At 39.5% G+C, this 18,074-nt stretch overlaps 1 protein-coding gene across 1 annotated transcript; it reads left to right on the top strand.

Annotated features, from left to right (window-relative positions):
• The first annotated feature begins 2,424 nt into the window (after positions 1–2,424).
• Positions 2,425–14,339, top strand: LOC115406898 (calpain-1 catalytic subunit-like). The gene is made up of 21 exons (XM_030117167.1): positions 2,425–2,661; positions 3,151–3,220; positions 3,323–3,441; positions 4,801–4,934; positions 5,027–5,201; positions 6,293–6,367; positions 6,468–6,553; positions 6,805–6,879; positions 6,998–7,158; positions 7,897–8,054; positions 8,182–8,193; positions 8,288–8,496; positions 8,612–8,651; positions 8,771–8,839; positions 10,271–10,328; positions 10,413–10,474; positions 11,504–11,572; positions 11,741–11,819; positions 13,752–13,868; positions 13,977–14,029; positions 14,148–14,339. Exons 1-21 carry the CDS (start codon positions 2,425–2,427, stop codon positions 14,172–14,174), a joined length of 2,085 nt encoding a protein of 694 aa, XP_029973027.1. The 3' UTR covers positions 14,175–14,339.
• Positions 14,340–18,074: the final 3,735 nt, after the last annotated feature.

Genomic DNA, 18,074 nt, shown 5'->3' with positions numbered 1-18,074 from the left:
CCATGTGTTGTGAGTGCTTCCAATGCCACCAAATTAATTTAAGCCAAATAAAAAAAGGTATTTTGGATAAAAATATATCCAGACATATTCCTCCCCCCAGAGCCCTTTACAGTTTAGAGCACATGAAGCAGCAAAAAAGGGGTCAATGCTTGTTTAATTAGCGTTTGAACTGTGATATTTGATTAGTGTATTTTAGCATGCTTTCGTATCATGAAGGTATAGTGAGCTGAATTCCACTGAGGAGGGGTAATTTTTCCATCTTTTTCTGAGGTTCCCACACTGAAAAACAGACTGGTACATTAACTTTTAAACTATTGTCAAAATTCTGCAGGAGATATCAGCAATCCCTGATCACTAAAAGCATAAAGCATTTAAATATTTACGTTTGTGAACTATTATGGAATTCCTGTTTTATTTGAACAAACTTTTTAAACTACAATAGCTACATTTCTCGATGTTATGTTCAAACAGAAATGAGACTTTCTATTTTGGAGTTCAATCTCACCTTGAACTGATCAAAACCCAGAAAAACACTGTGCTGAGTTTGCGAGTTGCGTGTATCCTTTGCTTCCTCTCTGTCACCAATGTGCTTTATAGACAGTTTGATGTCCTAAATTTCCCAAGGAAAAGTGATGTATATTTAATGTGTCAGTAAAATATCAAATATACTGAGCAAAACCACAATGAAAGTGAGGCAGTCAGTACCTCTGCCTCACTGTAGATGGCACTGCTTCCCAAAGAAATAACAATTGGTTCATCTCATCTAAAAAATACTGAAATTAGAAAACATTACATTCAATAATGACTCAATCATGCAGATTATATTTTGGAATACAATTACACACATGCACGCATGCACACACACAGTTATTTGTTATTGCTTTAGAATGTGATGTGTCTACATTGCAACTATAGCTGTAACAATCAGTCAGCATCATTACTGTTCCTCATGGCAATCTGTTGCTTTTTGCTCTGTCCCTGTACTCTCCTTTTCTCATCTTCTATCCCATGATCCAAACCGGAACAGCAGAAATTTTCCACCTCTGATTCTGTTTCTGCAGAAAGTCTCCATCTCTGAGTCTGGTTTTGCAAGTTTCTACCTATTTAGAGGGAGTGTTTCGTTTCCTCCATCGCCTATGCTTGCTCATGTGAAATTGTTGGGTTTCTCTATGAAAATGCCTTGAAATGACAATATTATTTGAATAAAATTCAGTTGAAGTTTGTGTGAGTGCAGAAATACAGTATAGGTGTATTTATAGGTGGTTCCCTCTAACCACCCCAAAGACATAAAAATTCAAGATGCTTGAAAAAGCTCTCAAAAAAATAAAAACATTTTATTTTCACTATTGTATTTTGAATTTGAATACATTTCAGAAACTACTTTTTGTAGTAAAGAAGTGACACTTTTACCTTTAGAGCCTTTCTCCTGCTTTAAAGTGCGGCGCTGTTCCCAGCTTTGCTGTGTTACAGCAACATTAGTCATGTGGTGGTTAATCATTGAAAGCCACACCAGTGCAGTAAACATGTATGCATTTACTCTGAACCTATAAACCAACACATTTCAATTAAATCAGGTCATAAAAAGGAACATGCTGGTGGCTGGATCACCCCCTTCACTTTACAATCATTCTCCAGGTTCTATGTTAAGATAAGTTGAGAAGATCTCGCTGCAAGATATGGGAGGATTTACTTAAAGTCTGTTCACATATCTAAGAGCCAAACACACGGACACTCTTTAGGTCTGAGATATCCAAAAGCTGCTTTGTTTTCAGGTTTTCCGCGGGACACACCTTTTGACCCTTCGTTAAGTTGGGTAAGATTTTTCTCTCTTTGTCATATTAAGTGGCTGATTCAGATGTGACATTCTGAGATTTGTTGCAGATCATATTAGGAAGGTATGCCGCTTATGTTGCAGTTGCTCTTGAAGATAATGTGGACTTTGGAAGTGCACATGGAAAATGTAAATCGGTTGACAAATAAAAAAACTATGCAGATTGAGAACCATTCAGTTGTGATGAGTGTGGCAATAACAGCACAACGTGATTCATCTGCATTTGATTGGTAAATTTAGAAAGGCGTTATAAACCTCCTTCTTATTTACCTGCCTGGTACTCCACCAGCCACTGCAGAAGTCAGTGTGTGTTTGTTCGCATTGGAATTCAGTTTGAAAATCCATTTTCAGCTTCACTTTTTGGACATTTGAGATGTATTTTAACTTTCAGCTTTAATTTGAATCTTTGTCATCACCTGAGAGAAAACACACAAACATGCTTGTTGAATTTTCTTCCTAAAGTGTCATTATGAAAATCGTCGCCTCAGTAACCCGAATCAGAACTCTAATAAAAACATGGTGTGTTGCTCTTTCTTTCAATTTCTTGGTCTTTCCTTATAAACAGTCACAAAAAGAACACTGAAGCTGAAGCGATGCCTCCCCCCGGTGTGTGTCTGAACATCATTGAGGCTCGTCAGTACCAAGACGGCTATGGCAGCATCGGCAACCCCGACCGGTTTTTGGGCCAAGACTACCAGATGTTGAAACAGTACTGCATCAACAAAGGCCTGCGGTACCTGGATGAAACCTTCCCTCCCGACAGGAGCTCCATCGGTCAGGGGATCCTCAAGCCATCTGACATGGCCCGGGTGGAGTGGCTGAGACCAGTGGTAGGTATTCGGACATGACTGGACCCTCTATCCATCCATCCATCCATTCATCCATCCATCCGCATATACACAGAATGTATCAACTTGCCACAGAAAGAGCAGAGTGTGAAATCAGAGTGCTAAAGATGAAATGGATGACAGATTAAACTTTACCTTTAAACTTTAGACTACAGATATTGTTTTATGATCAGATAAGCAGTGTTGTCATGCTAAAACGATTCAGCAGATATGAACTTTGTTGTGATGTATGGATTCACTTTTTTCAGGCTTGAAATGTCAAAATACAAGGAGGACATGACTCTGGGTGAACTAATAATTTCACACTGAATAAAGGGGAGTTGCTAGGAGACGTAACAATTTTTTTCCACTAAATATTTGCTGTATTAATTCCAGGGGAGTCACAACTTGATGAATATGAACTGAAAAATATTTGAATAGTTAGATACGTGAACATCAGGGTAGGACTCATCCGCTCTCTTTCTGTTTCAGAAAATCAGCCATGAGCCATTTTTTGTGCGAGATGGAATCTCCAGGTTTGACTTTGGTCAAGGAATACTTGGTAGAGTATTGTCATCATTCCTTCTATTTTCGTATGTGGCTTTGTGTCCTCTTGTCAAGTCAGTGTTTCTTTTTCTTTTTTCTTTTTTTCTTTTTTTAACAGGAGACTGCTGGTTTCTTGCGTCTATTGGAGCTTTGACTTTTCAGAAATCCATCTTTGCCCAAGTTGTTCCTCTTGAGCAAAACTTTAATGAGAACTACTGTGGAATCTTTCATTTCCGGGTAAATACCAACCGCACAAACTGGCATAATTAAAATTTCTAATGGTTTTGTTTCATTCAGAAATGAGACTATTTGGAGCAATGCTCTGATGATCCCATCTCATTTTCTTTACATTTGATACAAGCCAAACCTTACCAACTTTTTAAAGCTTATTTTGAATGAAAACATTTCCACTTAAATGAAGGTACTTCTAACTTGACATAATCTTGTTGAAAGAAAGTTTAAGTGGATTTACCTTAAATCAGGTAAAATGTGACACTTTCACTCAAAACAAGTTTAAAAAAACTTGGCAAGATTCAGTCATGGATCTGCTGTAGGAGGTGATGAGTGTCTTTCGGTTCATTCTGCTCTTCTGCATGTAATATAGAGAACAACACTGCATAACAGCTGTGCATTGTTGCATTACCTATTCCTCTTGTTGGTTCTTTGAATGAGTCAAAACGCCCTCTTGTGGTATAAACTTATATTTCAAGCTTAAACGAACCAGTTGAACTTTGATTGCTGTACAAACAACACGTCAACTTTCCTGAAGACTTCAGGACTGCCTTGTCTTTTTGGGGGTGACTTTTTTTGGTTTCATTGATCTACATTCAGTGTTCTACCTTTACACCTACTCAGAATGATATCTGAATTAGCTTCGCTGATTGCATATGTTATTATTGTTTTTATATATTTTGTGTGCAATCAGGAAACACCTTCAAGAAAAGCTAACTTATTGGACAGTGTGGGGTAATTTACACAGATCGATCGGATTTGTGACATGTCTTGGAAAACATTTCTCACTTTATCCAAGAGGCTTTCCTAGTTCATGACCTGACTGACAATTTTTAACTAAAAGTTGAGAAGCTCAAGTAAATAAACTCGTGGGGTGTGCCACCCAAGGTTTCATATATTGATCGCCTAAGGTTTCTTATGTTAATGCACCACTGGGCCCAGGGTGTGGCCCATTGACCCTGAACCTTTGTAGTTGTATGATAGAATTTATTTGGCAGTGAAAATAACAGTGTTGTAAATGGTGGAGTGATGGTGGCATAAACCCCCTGTTAAGATAAGATATGGCTTTTTAACCAATTTTCTCAAGTAAGTCATCATGTCTAAACTGTCTGAACTTCGCTGCCTTCAAAGGAGTGTGTTGTGAACAGATGTGTGTCCTCACCCAATGAACTGCTCACTGGATGTTATCAGACATCACAGAAAGAGAAAGTAAAAAGTTTAAAGCAAAAATGTCACAGTAAATTAACAATTAGTTCACAGTTATTTGAGACAGACAAAAACTTCACTGAACAATTAACTAAAAGACAAGATTAAGGCTTGAATTTTTTTCTATTTTTTATTTTTTTAATGGTTTCACCAAATCAGTTTTGGAGATTCGGGAAGTGGGTGGACGTTGTGATTGACGACAAGCTGCCAACAGTCAATGGCAGACTCATCTTTGTTCAATCCAAAGACCCAAATGAATTCTGGCCCGCCCTGCTGCAGAAAGCCTATGCCAAGTATGTGAAGGAATCGCCTCTGTTTCTCAAACATAAGCAAGTTCTATCAAAAATATGAGCTGAAAGAAATCAAATATTTTCCTTTTTTTAAGGGTTTGTGGCTCATACACTGACATGGATGCTGGGACTCCTGCTGAGGCCATGATGGACTTCACTGGTGGTGTCCACATGCGTGTTGTTCTCTCCAATCCCCCCCATAACCTGTGGCAGCTAATGGTTAATGCTGGTCAATGCAAAACGCTTATGGCTTCCGGCACAGCTTCAGGTGTAAGTCATTTCACATCGCACTGAAAAAGTCCAAATTTAAATGTAATTTGAAAAGAATGTGAATGAGCTGGATGTGCACTGGGGGGTCAGTACTTTGCTGGATCTTTCATTTTGTCAGTTTTTTTGAGGGATTTAATGCCGATCGTATGTTCTTCCATTAGGACTGATGGCCAGTTGAGTTACACAGCAGGCACATTATGCAAGTCTACATGCTGTTTCACAACTTGAAAAAAAAAAAAAAGGTCCAGACCACGTATTAACAACTACTCTGACTTTTTTCATAGATATGATTTGAAATAGCGTACGTTTTGGTTCCTTTTCTTGAGTTATTTCACAGTGCCGAATTGGAATCTGCAGTACCAGATTTGGTTTTATTGGAATCACGGTGTAAAAAAAACCCAAAACATTCTTTTGGACATTAATATATGAAATCCAACTATTTAAAGGTGCTGTAGGCAGGATTCGGCATCTCCACCATCTTGCTTAGGGTTACCTACCTACCTACATACCTAAGCAAGATGGCGATTTGACCCATCTAAGATGGCGATTTGAAACCCAGCACAGCCAATCCTGTCTTGTTTTCTCTGACATCACGCCCTTACGCAAGTTAAGCCCCTCCCACAAGAACGTGTGACGAACGCCCCTCGACCAGTCACGGTTAGAGCCTCATGGGCTCTTCTGATTGGTCAAAGATACCTGGAGCTGTCGAGATTCCTTTTGAGTTCAGAACAGAGACAGATGGAAACGCTGTGCCCTCGCGGTAGTGCAATTATGCTACACTCCTAAAGGATTATCAATGGGTACTTTAACATTTAATTAAGAGAAAACACAGAAAAATTAGCATTGACTAGCAAAATCCTGCCTACAGCACCTTTAATATAAGCAACTACCTATCACAACTGACGTAAAACAAAAGTTACAGTAAAAAAACTCACACTGCCATAGTTGAATTGTTGCTTTTTTTTTTATTCCTATTGAACAAAGATTCTTATTGAATAAAGTCAAACGTTAAAATATTTGCATTTGGCTGTGGTCACCTCAGCAGAAAAATATCAGCCAGTTTTGCTATGATTTCTGTGTCTGGTTTGTAGCAACAGCCTATAAACACGACACTTCCCAATGGATTGGTCTGTGGCCACGCCTACACAGTGACAGGAGTCAAACAGGTGAAGCATTGCACTTTATGTTCATCTAAAAATGGAAATAAAACACAAAGCTCTGTTTGTATATTGGTGGTTTGTGATGTTGTTGGTTTTCTTGCTCAAGCTGAGGAGCCGTGGGAACCTTGTAAACCTTGTGCGCTTGTGGAACCCATGGGGCAAAGGAGAGTGGAACGGGGACTGGAGTGATCGGTAAGCACAGGTTAACTCTGAACATCAAATATGAATGACATTTAATCCAACCATGTGCAAGAGTAGAACGTGCAATATATCTCAAACACAATGCTTATTAATGGCTCCTGCTAGGAACTGCCATTAGGTATGCCTACCCTGAGTTTATGCATGTGCACAGGATATTTCCATTACATTACCGTGTAAACACGTGTGAAGTCTTTGATGTCCATCTTAAAAAAAAAAAAAAAAAAAAAAAAACTCTTTTGAAGGTCCCCTCTGTGGCAAACTGTGAGCCCTCAAGACCGTGACACATGTCTATCAGTGGCCGATGATGGAGAGTTTTGGTAAGAATTACTGATGAAAGACAAACTCAAATCATTCTCCCTTTGAGAGAGAAAAATGATTATGGATTATAAACATATAATCCAAAAATAAATCAATTAACATTCTCTTTTTCAACAGGATGACCATTGAAGACTTCTGTCGGCATTATGCTGACCTTGACATCTGTGGACTGAACCCCGACTTCCTCGATGGAAGTCCTTCGTCTAAATGGAATTCGTCCATGTTTGAGGGTCGCTGGGTTGCGGGGACGACTGCTGGAGGCTGCATGAACCACAGAGGTATTCAGATTAGAACAAAAGTGTGCAGAATTAAGCATAAATAGGCAGAATCCTGAGAAGCAGAAGGTAGACCTGAGCTGTTGTAGGTTAAGGGCCTTGCTTATGGCCCCAGCTGTGGGATTCAAACCAGTGAAATTCAGGTCAGAAACTTGCTTCAGTCACCACGAGGCCACTGCTCTCCTGCTAGTGGTTTGACAGTGACCTTCTGGATGTATGTTTGATGTCCCTTCTCTACCACAACACTTGCAAATCGCACATATTATCAGCTAAATGTTAATCAAAATCAGTCATATGCTTTAAGGCAACTCCCTAGTCCTTACTGTTTCAGTGCTACATTGAAAATCTGAGAAAACTGTGCTAAATGTGCAGATTTGTGCAGTTACAGTGTTTCCTCGAAGCTATGAAAATATTTATTCTAATCAAAACCATCATGGAAGTCTCCATAAAAAGAACAAATATTAAAAATAGTCATTGAGACACTTGTTTTCAGTAAATAAGAACAAGCCCACTAAAGACGTTCTCCTTTATCAGTGGGATGGATGTGATGAAGGAGTGTCAAGTGCTCAAAGATAAGCCGAAGCTCCATTAAAACAATGGCTTCCTCAATATTGTGCAAGTGGTCCAACCAGCAGTTTACAGCATGCACTTTTACAAGACTATCATATAAAAAAATACCTCACCACTTGATCTGAGAATTTAAATAAATACATAGGAAACGTTCTCCTGTTTGTTTCCCAGGCAGCTTCTGGACCAACCCCCAATATCGAGTCAAAATTAGCGGTCAACATTCATTTGAGGACGGTGAGAAAGACATCCTGCTTTTTCTCATGCAAAAGCCTGACAAGAAGAAAAGACACCTGGTGCAAAATTTCCACATTGGATTCTCAATCTTTGCGGTAAATCCTGATCTTTGTTGTTCATCTGTAATATGTTGCATCTGTAGTAGGCAAACAGGCAAATAAGCAATAACCTTTTATTTTTGTCTCCAATCTGAGCGCTAAAATTTGATGGATTTCCTTCAAGGTGACCCCACAAGTAAGAACCTCTTCTCTTCATTCTTTCCTTTTTAATGATTCACATACTTTTATTTATTATATAAGAGAACTGATACGTCTCTGTGCGACTGCAGTATGTGGCACAGAAGGGGAAGTTCCCAGCCTCGTTCTTCACCAGCCACGCTCCAATCGCCCAATCCAAAACCTTCACGAATGCCCGTGATATCACGGAGTTCCTCACGGTGAAGCCTGGTGAATACCTGATTGTGCCGTCCACCTTCGAACCCAACCAGACGTCCTCCTTCATCATGATCATCCATTCCAAGACAGAGATCGACTGCTAGTATGTTCGACAGAAGACCTCAAAGCTTTGTCATCAAAACTGTAAAAAGTCAGAACAGTATTGACACTCCTACAAAGAGACAAACAGTAGACTAGAAATGTGTCTTTCTTCGCAGTGACAATTCTGGTGACCATCAATATGAACCACTTGAAAGGGTTGGTAAGCTTTAACTTGTTTGTCGTATTTTATTAAACATGGGATCTTATAGCATTCCTTTTTATGGTGCAGATCCTTTAAATTATTTTCAATTTTCTCATTTACTTTCCATTTCCAGCCCAAGCAGAAAAAGAACGACCAGGAAGACAAAGACAGGAAAACGCTTTTCCGTGAACACTCAGACAAGGTAAATCATTTCTCACTGGTTTAATTAAGCTTTGGAGCATCTCCTGAGCTCTACAGCGTTATTAAGCCCATTTTTTTACTCTACTGTCCTCAAATGCGAGGCTGATCGAGGTAAACAAGAGCAAAAAATGTGCAACTTTGTGAAATGAAAGCCAATTCAGATGGGAGTCTTTGTTTTCCCGGGTCAGCTGGCTAAGCAAATAGAAATGGAGGAAAAAGGAAAGTAGGTGGAATTTGATCTCTGTACCTCTGGGTTTTAAATCCGCACAAGTAATTCAGTAATTCAGCTCACTTCTGCTTAAGCTGCAGTTTTCTTCCCCAGCGTGGACAAAGAGAAGTAGTTCCAATCGTTTCCATGATGAGCAACTGTTGTTAAACCGACACTAAGGAACTTTTCAACCTTAATAAAACATTTTAATATCTTTTGTGATGATACACCGACTTACAACTAGTTGAATGACCCCTCTGTCACGGGCTGAGGGCGTCAGTATTGCTTTCACTTGGACTAAGCAACTGTGAGGAGGGTGGTAGGAACCCTGCACACTAAAAAAAAACTCCAAATGTACGGACTGCTTTACGGCATGCGTCACATCATTATATAACATTGTTTAGCCACCATTAGATTCATTACCTCGTCACGATCCGTCTCTCACACAGCCACTGGAAACAAATGTAGACGAGTTCAGTCCGACAGCATGCCACTGGGAGCAGCATTTTACGAGGCCACGCGCTAGTCCTCATGGGAACTGTAGTATTCGTTCAGGCAAAACACTACCACTTTTGTCCACTGGCGCCGCCAAAATCAACGAAAACTGAAAGTTCCTTAGTGTTGCTTTAAAGCCAAATTTAAAGATAAATTGGACGATTTCATAGCCGTATACTGGTTTACAACAGTACATAAATGACATGTTTAAAGTAAAATGTCTGAACATTTCATTGCTCGTCGACAGTTTAATTGCAGCAATACAGCTCAAAAAGTTGAGACAGGAAAAACTAAAGGTTACTGAATGAAAAGGTGATAAAAGAAAACTAGAGAAGAACTTTGCAACCACCACAAGAAGAAGAGGTAGAGTCAGCCAGAAGAACAAATCTGCGTGAAGGTTAGGGTCAGACCCACTGAATGAAGAACATGCATGATTAGTATAAGCAGTCCATGTAAAGTTGAGTCCCAGGATACATTCATTTACATGATTATGAATAGGGGGAAAAATTAACTAGTCATATGTAGTATAACTGCAATATGTTAAATATATGAGTGATGTTTATGTTCTATGTTGAAACTAAAGTCATAAATTCTAACATGATTATGCCATATCTCGAAAAATCATTCATATGATTTTAAATATATAACTATTGTCGAGCTGAGTATGGGAACATATCTGTTCTTTCTGTTCTTACTTTGTTCTTGTTCTTACTTTCGTTTTATTGCTAGTATCGGGAAGTGGATGCTGAGCAACTACAGAGCATTCTCAATGGAAAACTCCTGAAAGGTCTGAAACGGTTTGATTCTTTATTGTTGAACTAAGCTGTGTGAAACAACCATGTTGCTGATTTCAGATAATTGTTTTATTTAGGAGACCTTAAATCCGGAGGGTTCAGCATTGACGCCTGTCGCAGCATGGTTGCACTGATGGATGTATCCTGTTGGGAATCGTGATAAACCACACTCTCAAAAGATAATAAATTCATCCATTTGTTATTTTTTTACTACCTCAAAACAAGTGCAAGGAAAATGTGAGCAATAAATACATGGATGATGTTGATTATTATGAACAGAAGACAGGTTCTGAGGAAACGAATCACGTGGCTTCTCAGGTATTTCTCGTCAGCGACGATAAGGATGGAAAGCTCCAAACCAATCACGAGTTTTGTTTATACAACTCTCATTCATGCAAAGGTCACTGGTTTTATAGCTATGTGGAAAAACAGGTTGTTAATAATAACATTATTGAAAGGCAATAAGCTCGTTCCGCAGGGCTGACAGAGTCTGCTGCTGTTTGCACATGTCTGGCTTGGTTCACTTCAAAACAGCCTTGGTTTGTCCGTTACGCTCGTGTTTGTGAACATGTGAATGCAGCCGTCTGTGTCTAAGTTCACTGCAGGTCACAGTCTCCTTCCAAACTCAGTTAAATGACTGTAAAATCTGATAGATGTCTCTATACAGAACCAACCAATGTGATTCAAGCAGAGAAAACAGCAGACTTCAAAAGTATCATATCCTGGCTGTTTATGACATCTGATGCACACAAGGTTTCAATTCTGCTTCTGTTTTGGCTCTTTCATACGTTATTGTATTTTCTGAACTTTGATTGAGAAGCGATTTAATAATCGAAATATGCTGGGACGAAGCATCTAAGATGTTAAATTATAACAGAAAGCGGTTACAGTTCCACAGAAAAACCTTAATTACTTCCATAAATAACAGTGCAAACAAAATTTGTAAAGTTACATACAAAAGTTACAAAGTTAAAGCAGTTTCTGTCTTTACATGAAAACACTGACTATGTAAGCAGGGCCTTATAGTCACGTATATAATACTGAATTCTACGGATAAAGTGTCATATCAAAGAGGGGCAACATGTCTCACAGCTGTTTGGTAAATACAGTGCATTTTGTGTAATTTTCACATCCACTGTCTTTATAACCTTAATATCTTATTCAAAAGACTTCGATCACAGGCAGGCTGAACAGCCAGGAGTTTGCTCATCTATGGGACAAAGTTATCATGTACAAGGTGAACGATACCAATCTGGCATGTTTTTTTTTAATTTTTGAAATGATCTAACATCTACTCTTTAACTTGGTCTGATTTCTTCTTCTTCTTTTTTTGTCTTTTTTTTTTTTTTTTTTTTGCTTATGGGAAACTGATTTTTTTTTTCTTTTTTTTCTTCTTTTTTTGCAGGACGTTTTCTATCTCACTGATGTTTCGCGAACAGGAACGCTGTCACTGAGTGAGCTGAGGAATGCATTGGCAGCTTCAGGTAAACTTTCCTACAGTAAAACTGAAGCTTCACTTTGAAAATCTCCAACATGCCTCAGTCTTATGGAAGGTTCATTCACACAGTTTCTGGCATTACCTTGTTATCTTACCTCTTCTGATGAGTGTGTGTTACGTTAACTTGTGGAAAAGGAAGTCCAAAGGCTTTTCCATATCACTACCCTGACCTCAAATGGTCTTTGTACAATCCACGCACACACAAAAAGGCCTTTTTATCAGCATGGAAACTGTCAAGCCAAAGGAAATATAGAAAAGTCATGCAGACACAGTGAGAACATCCAATACTCACATTTGGAGGAGCATCCAGTCTTCAGGAATAATGAAGAAAAACTTTAGATTTTAAATTTCCAGCACTGCAAATGACCTTTTCATGAAAAGATTATTTTGACCAAAAAGCTAGCAAGCAATCGTTTATGACTCAGTTTCATCTTTCCCAGGGCACTTTAAAGGTGCATTAAGGAGTTTGCACATTTTATGAGAAACAGCGCCCCTGCAGGCCGTGGGCGTAAGTGCAGCTTAGTGAAACACTCGTGCCTGTGGCTTCCATCCATGTACGTGCACGAAGAGGGGAACTCCTTCCTCGCTCTTTAAGTAGCGCTCGAGTAAAATTTGAGTTTCTTTTGCCTGGTGGAGTCTGTGCTGGAGTTTTGGCAGTGCTAGAAGCCAGTCTTTTCTTACTTTCTGGAAGCTCCATCCTCAATACTGCTCAGTTGTTGCTGCTAAGCATGTGGCGGAGTAATGGTGGACAAAACGAATCTTAAAGAGCAACTAACCCCCTTGACAGAGATTTACTCCGCCCCCCTCAGGATTTGAAAAGAGGCAGGCTCTGCGGATTTGGGGGGGGGGGGGGGGGGGGGGGGGGGGGCTGAGTTGTTGTGACAGCGCACGCTGGCCGAGCGAGTCCGGTGACGGGCAGTGTGGTGCTCACACAGAGCCTCAGAGCGAGCACGGAGCATTGGGGCGCCCGGGAGGCTCGTGGGTTTTCATAACCCACCAACCCTCCGTAAATCATGCCTGTGAACTACGCTAAATGATCTAACCAACTAACTCTAATGCCAAAATAATGCTAATGCTAAAACAATGCTAATCTGATAATCGCTATGAAAAAGATCGCTCGCTCTGGTCCGACTCCGACTTGTAGGGGAGGCATCGCCTATATAGGGCTGTACTCGATGACGTATGATGGACTATGCAGGGGCGTGGGCGATACGGACGTTGGATGCCATCATCCAGCCAATCACAAAATTCGAATGTAGTAAACGCTGTTAAACCACTTGGGGTGGTAGTGAGACGGTTTTTGTCAAAAAATAGGATTTTAAACAAGTTTGCACTAAATTGTAAAAGTAATGTCAGAAAGGAGTAGACAGCAATATAAGACATGCATTTATACAGTTTATCAGCAAAAAAAAAAAAAAAAAGTGATTTGGGGGTTAGTTGCTCTTTAAGGATATCAGGCCAGCGGGAGCGCGCATTACATCACATCATCTCAAATTGAGATGTGAGGGTCTAAGGCGGTGGTTGCTTCGTTTTGTCTCGTTAATGTGAATTTGACATATTAACATTATGCTTATTCACTGTTTTTATTTTTACCAACCAATGTAACATCTTGAAGCCCTCTGAGGCAACTGTTGTTGTGATACTGGGCTATACAAAAATAAATTGATTGAAATTCTCCCCCCAAAAAATTCTGGTGCCGGACCGGCACTGCAACTTCCAAGTGACAATTTAACGCTGTTAGAGGTACTTACAATGAATATGTCAGGGCACATTGTACACATTATTGAATAGTGGAAGTGCTTGTGCTGATGCTTGTCTTGACTATGTGTGTTGCATTGCATTTCTGAGCAGTATGCAGTATGATACCAGGTCACTGGATGAAAAACTCTTTGTCAGCAGAAACTACGTTGTTTTCCAGGAATGACGGTCAGTGACAACATGCTGAATGTGATGGCTCTGCGCTACGGCGCCTCCTCTGGACACATGACTCTGGAGAGTTTCATCAGTCTGTTCATTCGCTTGGACTGCATGCAGCGTGAGTCCAGCTTAATGAGAAGTCAATATCAGTAAAAAAAAAAAAAAAAAAAAAAAGAACCCTCTGTTCTGTTGATGAAAGTGTTATAATTTCAATGTTGCTTCACAGAAATCTTCAAACAGTTGTCTGACGGAAAAACCATGACTCTTCAAGAGTTTGAGGTAATAAAGTTACCTTCTTTCCTAATACAAAAAATTGATCTGCATAGTTTATGTTACAAACTTTTATTTAGGTTTATTAAAGCTTAATATCTTTGATGATATTTGTCTTGTTTTCCAGTGGATGTCCATTTCAATGTACACTTAACGACTCGTCTTCGATGCTGGGCTTCCACTTCCCCCGAATCTACTGGAGAACATTTTTTAAAAAGAAGCCTTTTCTCCTCAGGTGTGAAATCGCACAATGTGCAACTTTCTATTAGTAGAAAAGTAATAAAAATATCTTTTGTATTTCGTTCTTAATAAAACACAAAAGTGTATGTCTTTCTGTATACTGCCTGACATGTCTGTTTCTTTATTTTCACTATCTTTTCTGGGGGGGGGGTTTTTTTCGTCTTTTTATTACTTTATTGGACCTTAGCTATTATTTAGATCTGAGTAACTTATCCCTTTAAAGATTTTTATCATTCCTATCAAAGTTGTTAAGTTGTCATGAGGAATTTTTCTGTCCATCCAAATCCATAAGGTTGAACTGAAACATTATTGATTATAGTCAAATAAAGATTCCTGTGAAGCAGCAATGCAAGAAAACTTTATTATATCAATGTGTGTCAGTGTGACTGCATGAGAAGGTTTGGGTTATTTCAAGTTTCATAGTGCAGAATAAAGACATGCTTGTGAGCATCAGAAACAACATGATCAAAAACAAAAAGTGACGCCGAGGGAATCCTGACAAATGTTTGTAATGCAATCAAATACAATGCTACTAGTCACAAGTCAACTGAAAAACAAACAATGTTGCAAAAACCTATTTCGCCCATTATCAGTGGGGACGGCAGAGAATTTCGTCACTCAATTTGAATCTCCTGCATCCTCTGAAGTGGCGCATGCACAATGAGCTACAAAGCCTGAGATGTGATATTGAAGCAGCTCTTCCTCATTAGATCAGCATCACTTGATTTAATCAGTCTAAATTCAGTGGTATCCACATAGGATGAATTAAAATGAACCGTTTAACAAAGAGAAACTCATTACGCCCATACAATTCAGACATATTTCTGATTTCTGAAAACATATTTCTTCTGACTCATGTAATTTCATTCACAGATCACTCTTACAGTTTAGTGCAGCTTAAGACCATGAAACTAAAAAAAAAAGATCAGTTATGAGGAGACAGGTTAGAAAAATCATCAGAAGAGACCCAACCCCTGCATGGACCTGCAGAATTTAGGGGTGGGACTCGATTAAAAAAATTAATCTAATTAATTAGGGCCTTTGTAATTAATTAATCTCAATTAATCGCATATCGATATTTGACCCGAGATCAGTGAGAACCTTTTTTCAAATGGATTTTGGTATAGTGAATCAATATAGTGATACATGAGCTTAAGCAACAAAACACTGTTCATTTTTTCAGCAAGGAAGGAGGAATTTAACCAAGACAAATAAACCAATACACATTGATTAGTGCAACTTTTGTTGGGCTGGAAGAGGGTCCTTGAAGTAGTCGGAGTGACGTCCTCTTCAACTCTAGCTGTATGCCAGGCTTGCGTGTTGGTCGCTGCTGCGACATGCTTAGCATTCAGTTGATATAGCAGGCTCGATGTGCTGCGATGGTATGCAAATTCTTTGCTGCACAATGTGCATACAGCTTTGGTTTTATCCACGCTGCCATCCGCTGGCTTTTTAAATCTAAATTTTCTGTGCATGAGACCAAGTAGTGCGCTGTCGTCAGGAGCAGTGTTGCCAACTCCCCAGTAAGGAAAGTCACTATTGGCTGTCCTAAAAGTCGCCAGAAGTCGCTAGATGAGGTTGTTACCTAATTTGCAATTTGCATGTAATTGTAATGGACGCTGTAGGAGAGAGGAATAACGTCATGGGAGAAGCAAAATGTGAGTTAAAAAAACACCCTAAATATGTTTAGAACTGCAAATGAATTTTCTTCTGTTTATTCTTGGTTTGTCAGCAAGTGAGCAGTGGCGTATTTGCACACACGCGATTCATTTGAAGTGTGGAGGAGTGGTGCGGGTCTCCTCTCTGCTCTGACTGCAGCAGGGAGCGCTGTGTGAGACTGGCCGCCTGTGAGTGCTTTGGGACGGGGGAGGGGCTCACGCAGCACCCGCAGCTCATTAAGGACAGCAGCTGCAGAACGAGACGTCCTGTCACGTCTCCAGAGCACCAGAAAAAGTCGCTAAATTTGTTGCTAGTCGCTTTTGACAAAAAAAAAGTCGCCAGGAGGCTTTGGAAAGTCGCCAGATTTAACGAGAAACTCACCAAGTCGGGAGCTGTTCCGTTGTTGTGTCACAGCGAAATATGTCCGGGTGAAACTCGTCCGGTGACAAACGTTCCGCGACAATTTGCGATAATTTTTTTTATCGCGTTAAAATTTCTGTAATTAATTAATCGTAACTAACGCGTTAAAGTCACAGCCTTAGCAGAATTACATTAAGATCAATGGAGGCTCACTGCAGGAGGAGCAAGAGTGTCTTCCACAGAGACATCAAACTGGACAACATCTAGATCCAGACCAGTGGAGACGCTCTCCGTGTGCACATCATTTAGTTCAGAGTTAAACTTACAATCCATCTTGAAAACCTACATTAAGTGCTGACAAGCCTCCGGAGTACAGGACTCACAGGGTTTATGCAACTGGACCCACCACAGTGTGGCAAATTAGGGTGGTCCTGTATGAGCTAGTCCACAGACACACGTTTATTTAACACCCCTCTTTTCCTGTCAGGGAAAGTCAAAATCAGAAAAAGGCTGTCTGACGATTGTCAGGATTTCTTGCGGACATGTTTGACAATAGTCCCGGGTCACAGGTCCAGGCTGTTGCAGCTCCTGCATCACCCCCTGCTGCTCTTTTACACCTTCCCAGTCCCTCCAACATCAACCAGCGCCATTCTTTTATTCAGTTGATATGTGAAGATGAAGTTTCATAAATAAAATTTAATTAAAATGAAAAAAACAAGTGAGGTAAATGGTTAAGATGTCACCATCCTTATTTCAACGGTGAGAGTGTGAAGACTAAAAATAGTACGTATTGTCATGGGAAAAGCTTCAGGCCAAGCTGGAACCATGTGCAGTGCTGTTTTCAGCCTGTAAACACTAAACTGGACTAAATGGATCAAAGCCAAAGAGGACAGCACTGCTGAAAGAAAAGCACCAATATGCAACAATTGCCAGAGATGATAAAGAAAGAAAGAAAGAAAGAAAGAAAGAAAGAAAGAAAGAAAGAAAGAAAGAAAGAAAGAAAGAAAGAAAGAAAGAAAATAAGGCTTTATGGTCAAAAGTAGAGCTGTGTCGGAAAGCAGCACATCAGTTCATTTATAGGCCATGAAACAGAACTCAGTAAAACATGGTGGAGGAACATAAACACAGTGTGCAGCTATTTGGAACCAATGCAAGATGCTCAGGTGTGATTTGCTATAAGGATTACAAGTAATATTCTGCAGACCTGCTGTACATCCATGTAGTTTCACTGCTGCTGAGTTTTTTTTACCACAGGCTACAATGACACTTATCTTTCCTTTGCAATGATTCCACCAGCACCAGGAAAAAAAAATCACTGCTAATTCTCTCACACCAGATTACTGTAACTCCAACTGTACAAACGGAGCATTTATGAGCTTCGCTTTAAGAATAAAACCTCTTGGTAATGGTATCCATGAAGTGAAAGTCCAGAAACTGTTTGACCTGGTCCACAGACTGTTTTGCACTATTGGTTTATTTTAAAATTGCAATTAATCATCGTTATATTTAAATTACTGGCAGTTCAAATATCTGGAATGATCCCTCTGATATAATGCAGTTTGGAAAAATAAACTCATTCATTAGTTTTAAAAGATGCTTATTCTCTTTTGAATTCATCTTGAGCAGGACAGGCTGTGAAAACATAATCTTTGGAGTAATCAACATTTTTTTTTTTTTTTTTAATAAAACTTCCACAAATCTCTTTTTGTCTTAACAAATTCGGAAACTAATTTCAATGCTTTAACTGCCAGCCACAGAGTCTTGCAGTTTGTTTTGACCTAAAGCTAGCAGCTGA

This window comes from Salarias fasciatus, chromosome 19 (assembly GCF_902148845.1).
Source record: "Salarias fasciatus chromosome 19, fSalaFa1.1, whole genome shotgun sequence".
NCBI lineage: Eukaryota > Metazoa > Chordata > Actinopteri > Blenniiformes > Blenniidae > Salarias > Salarias fasciatus.
This window is presented reverse-complemented; position numbering and strand designations above follow the sequence as displayed.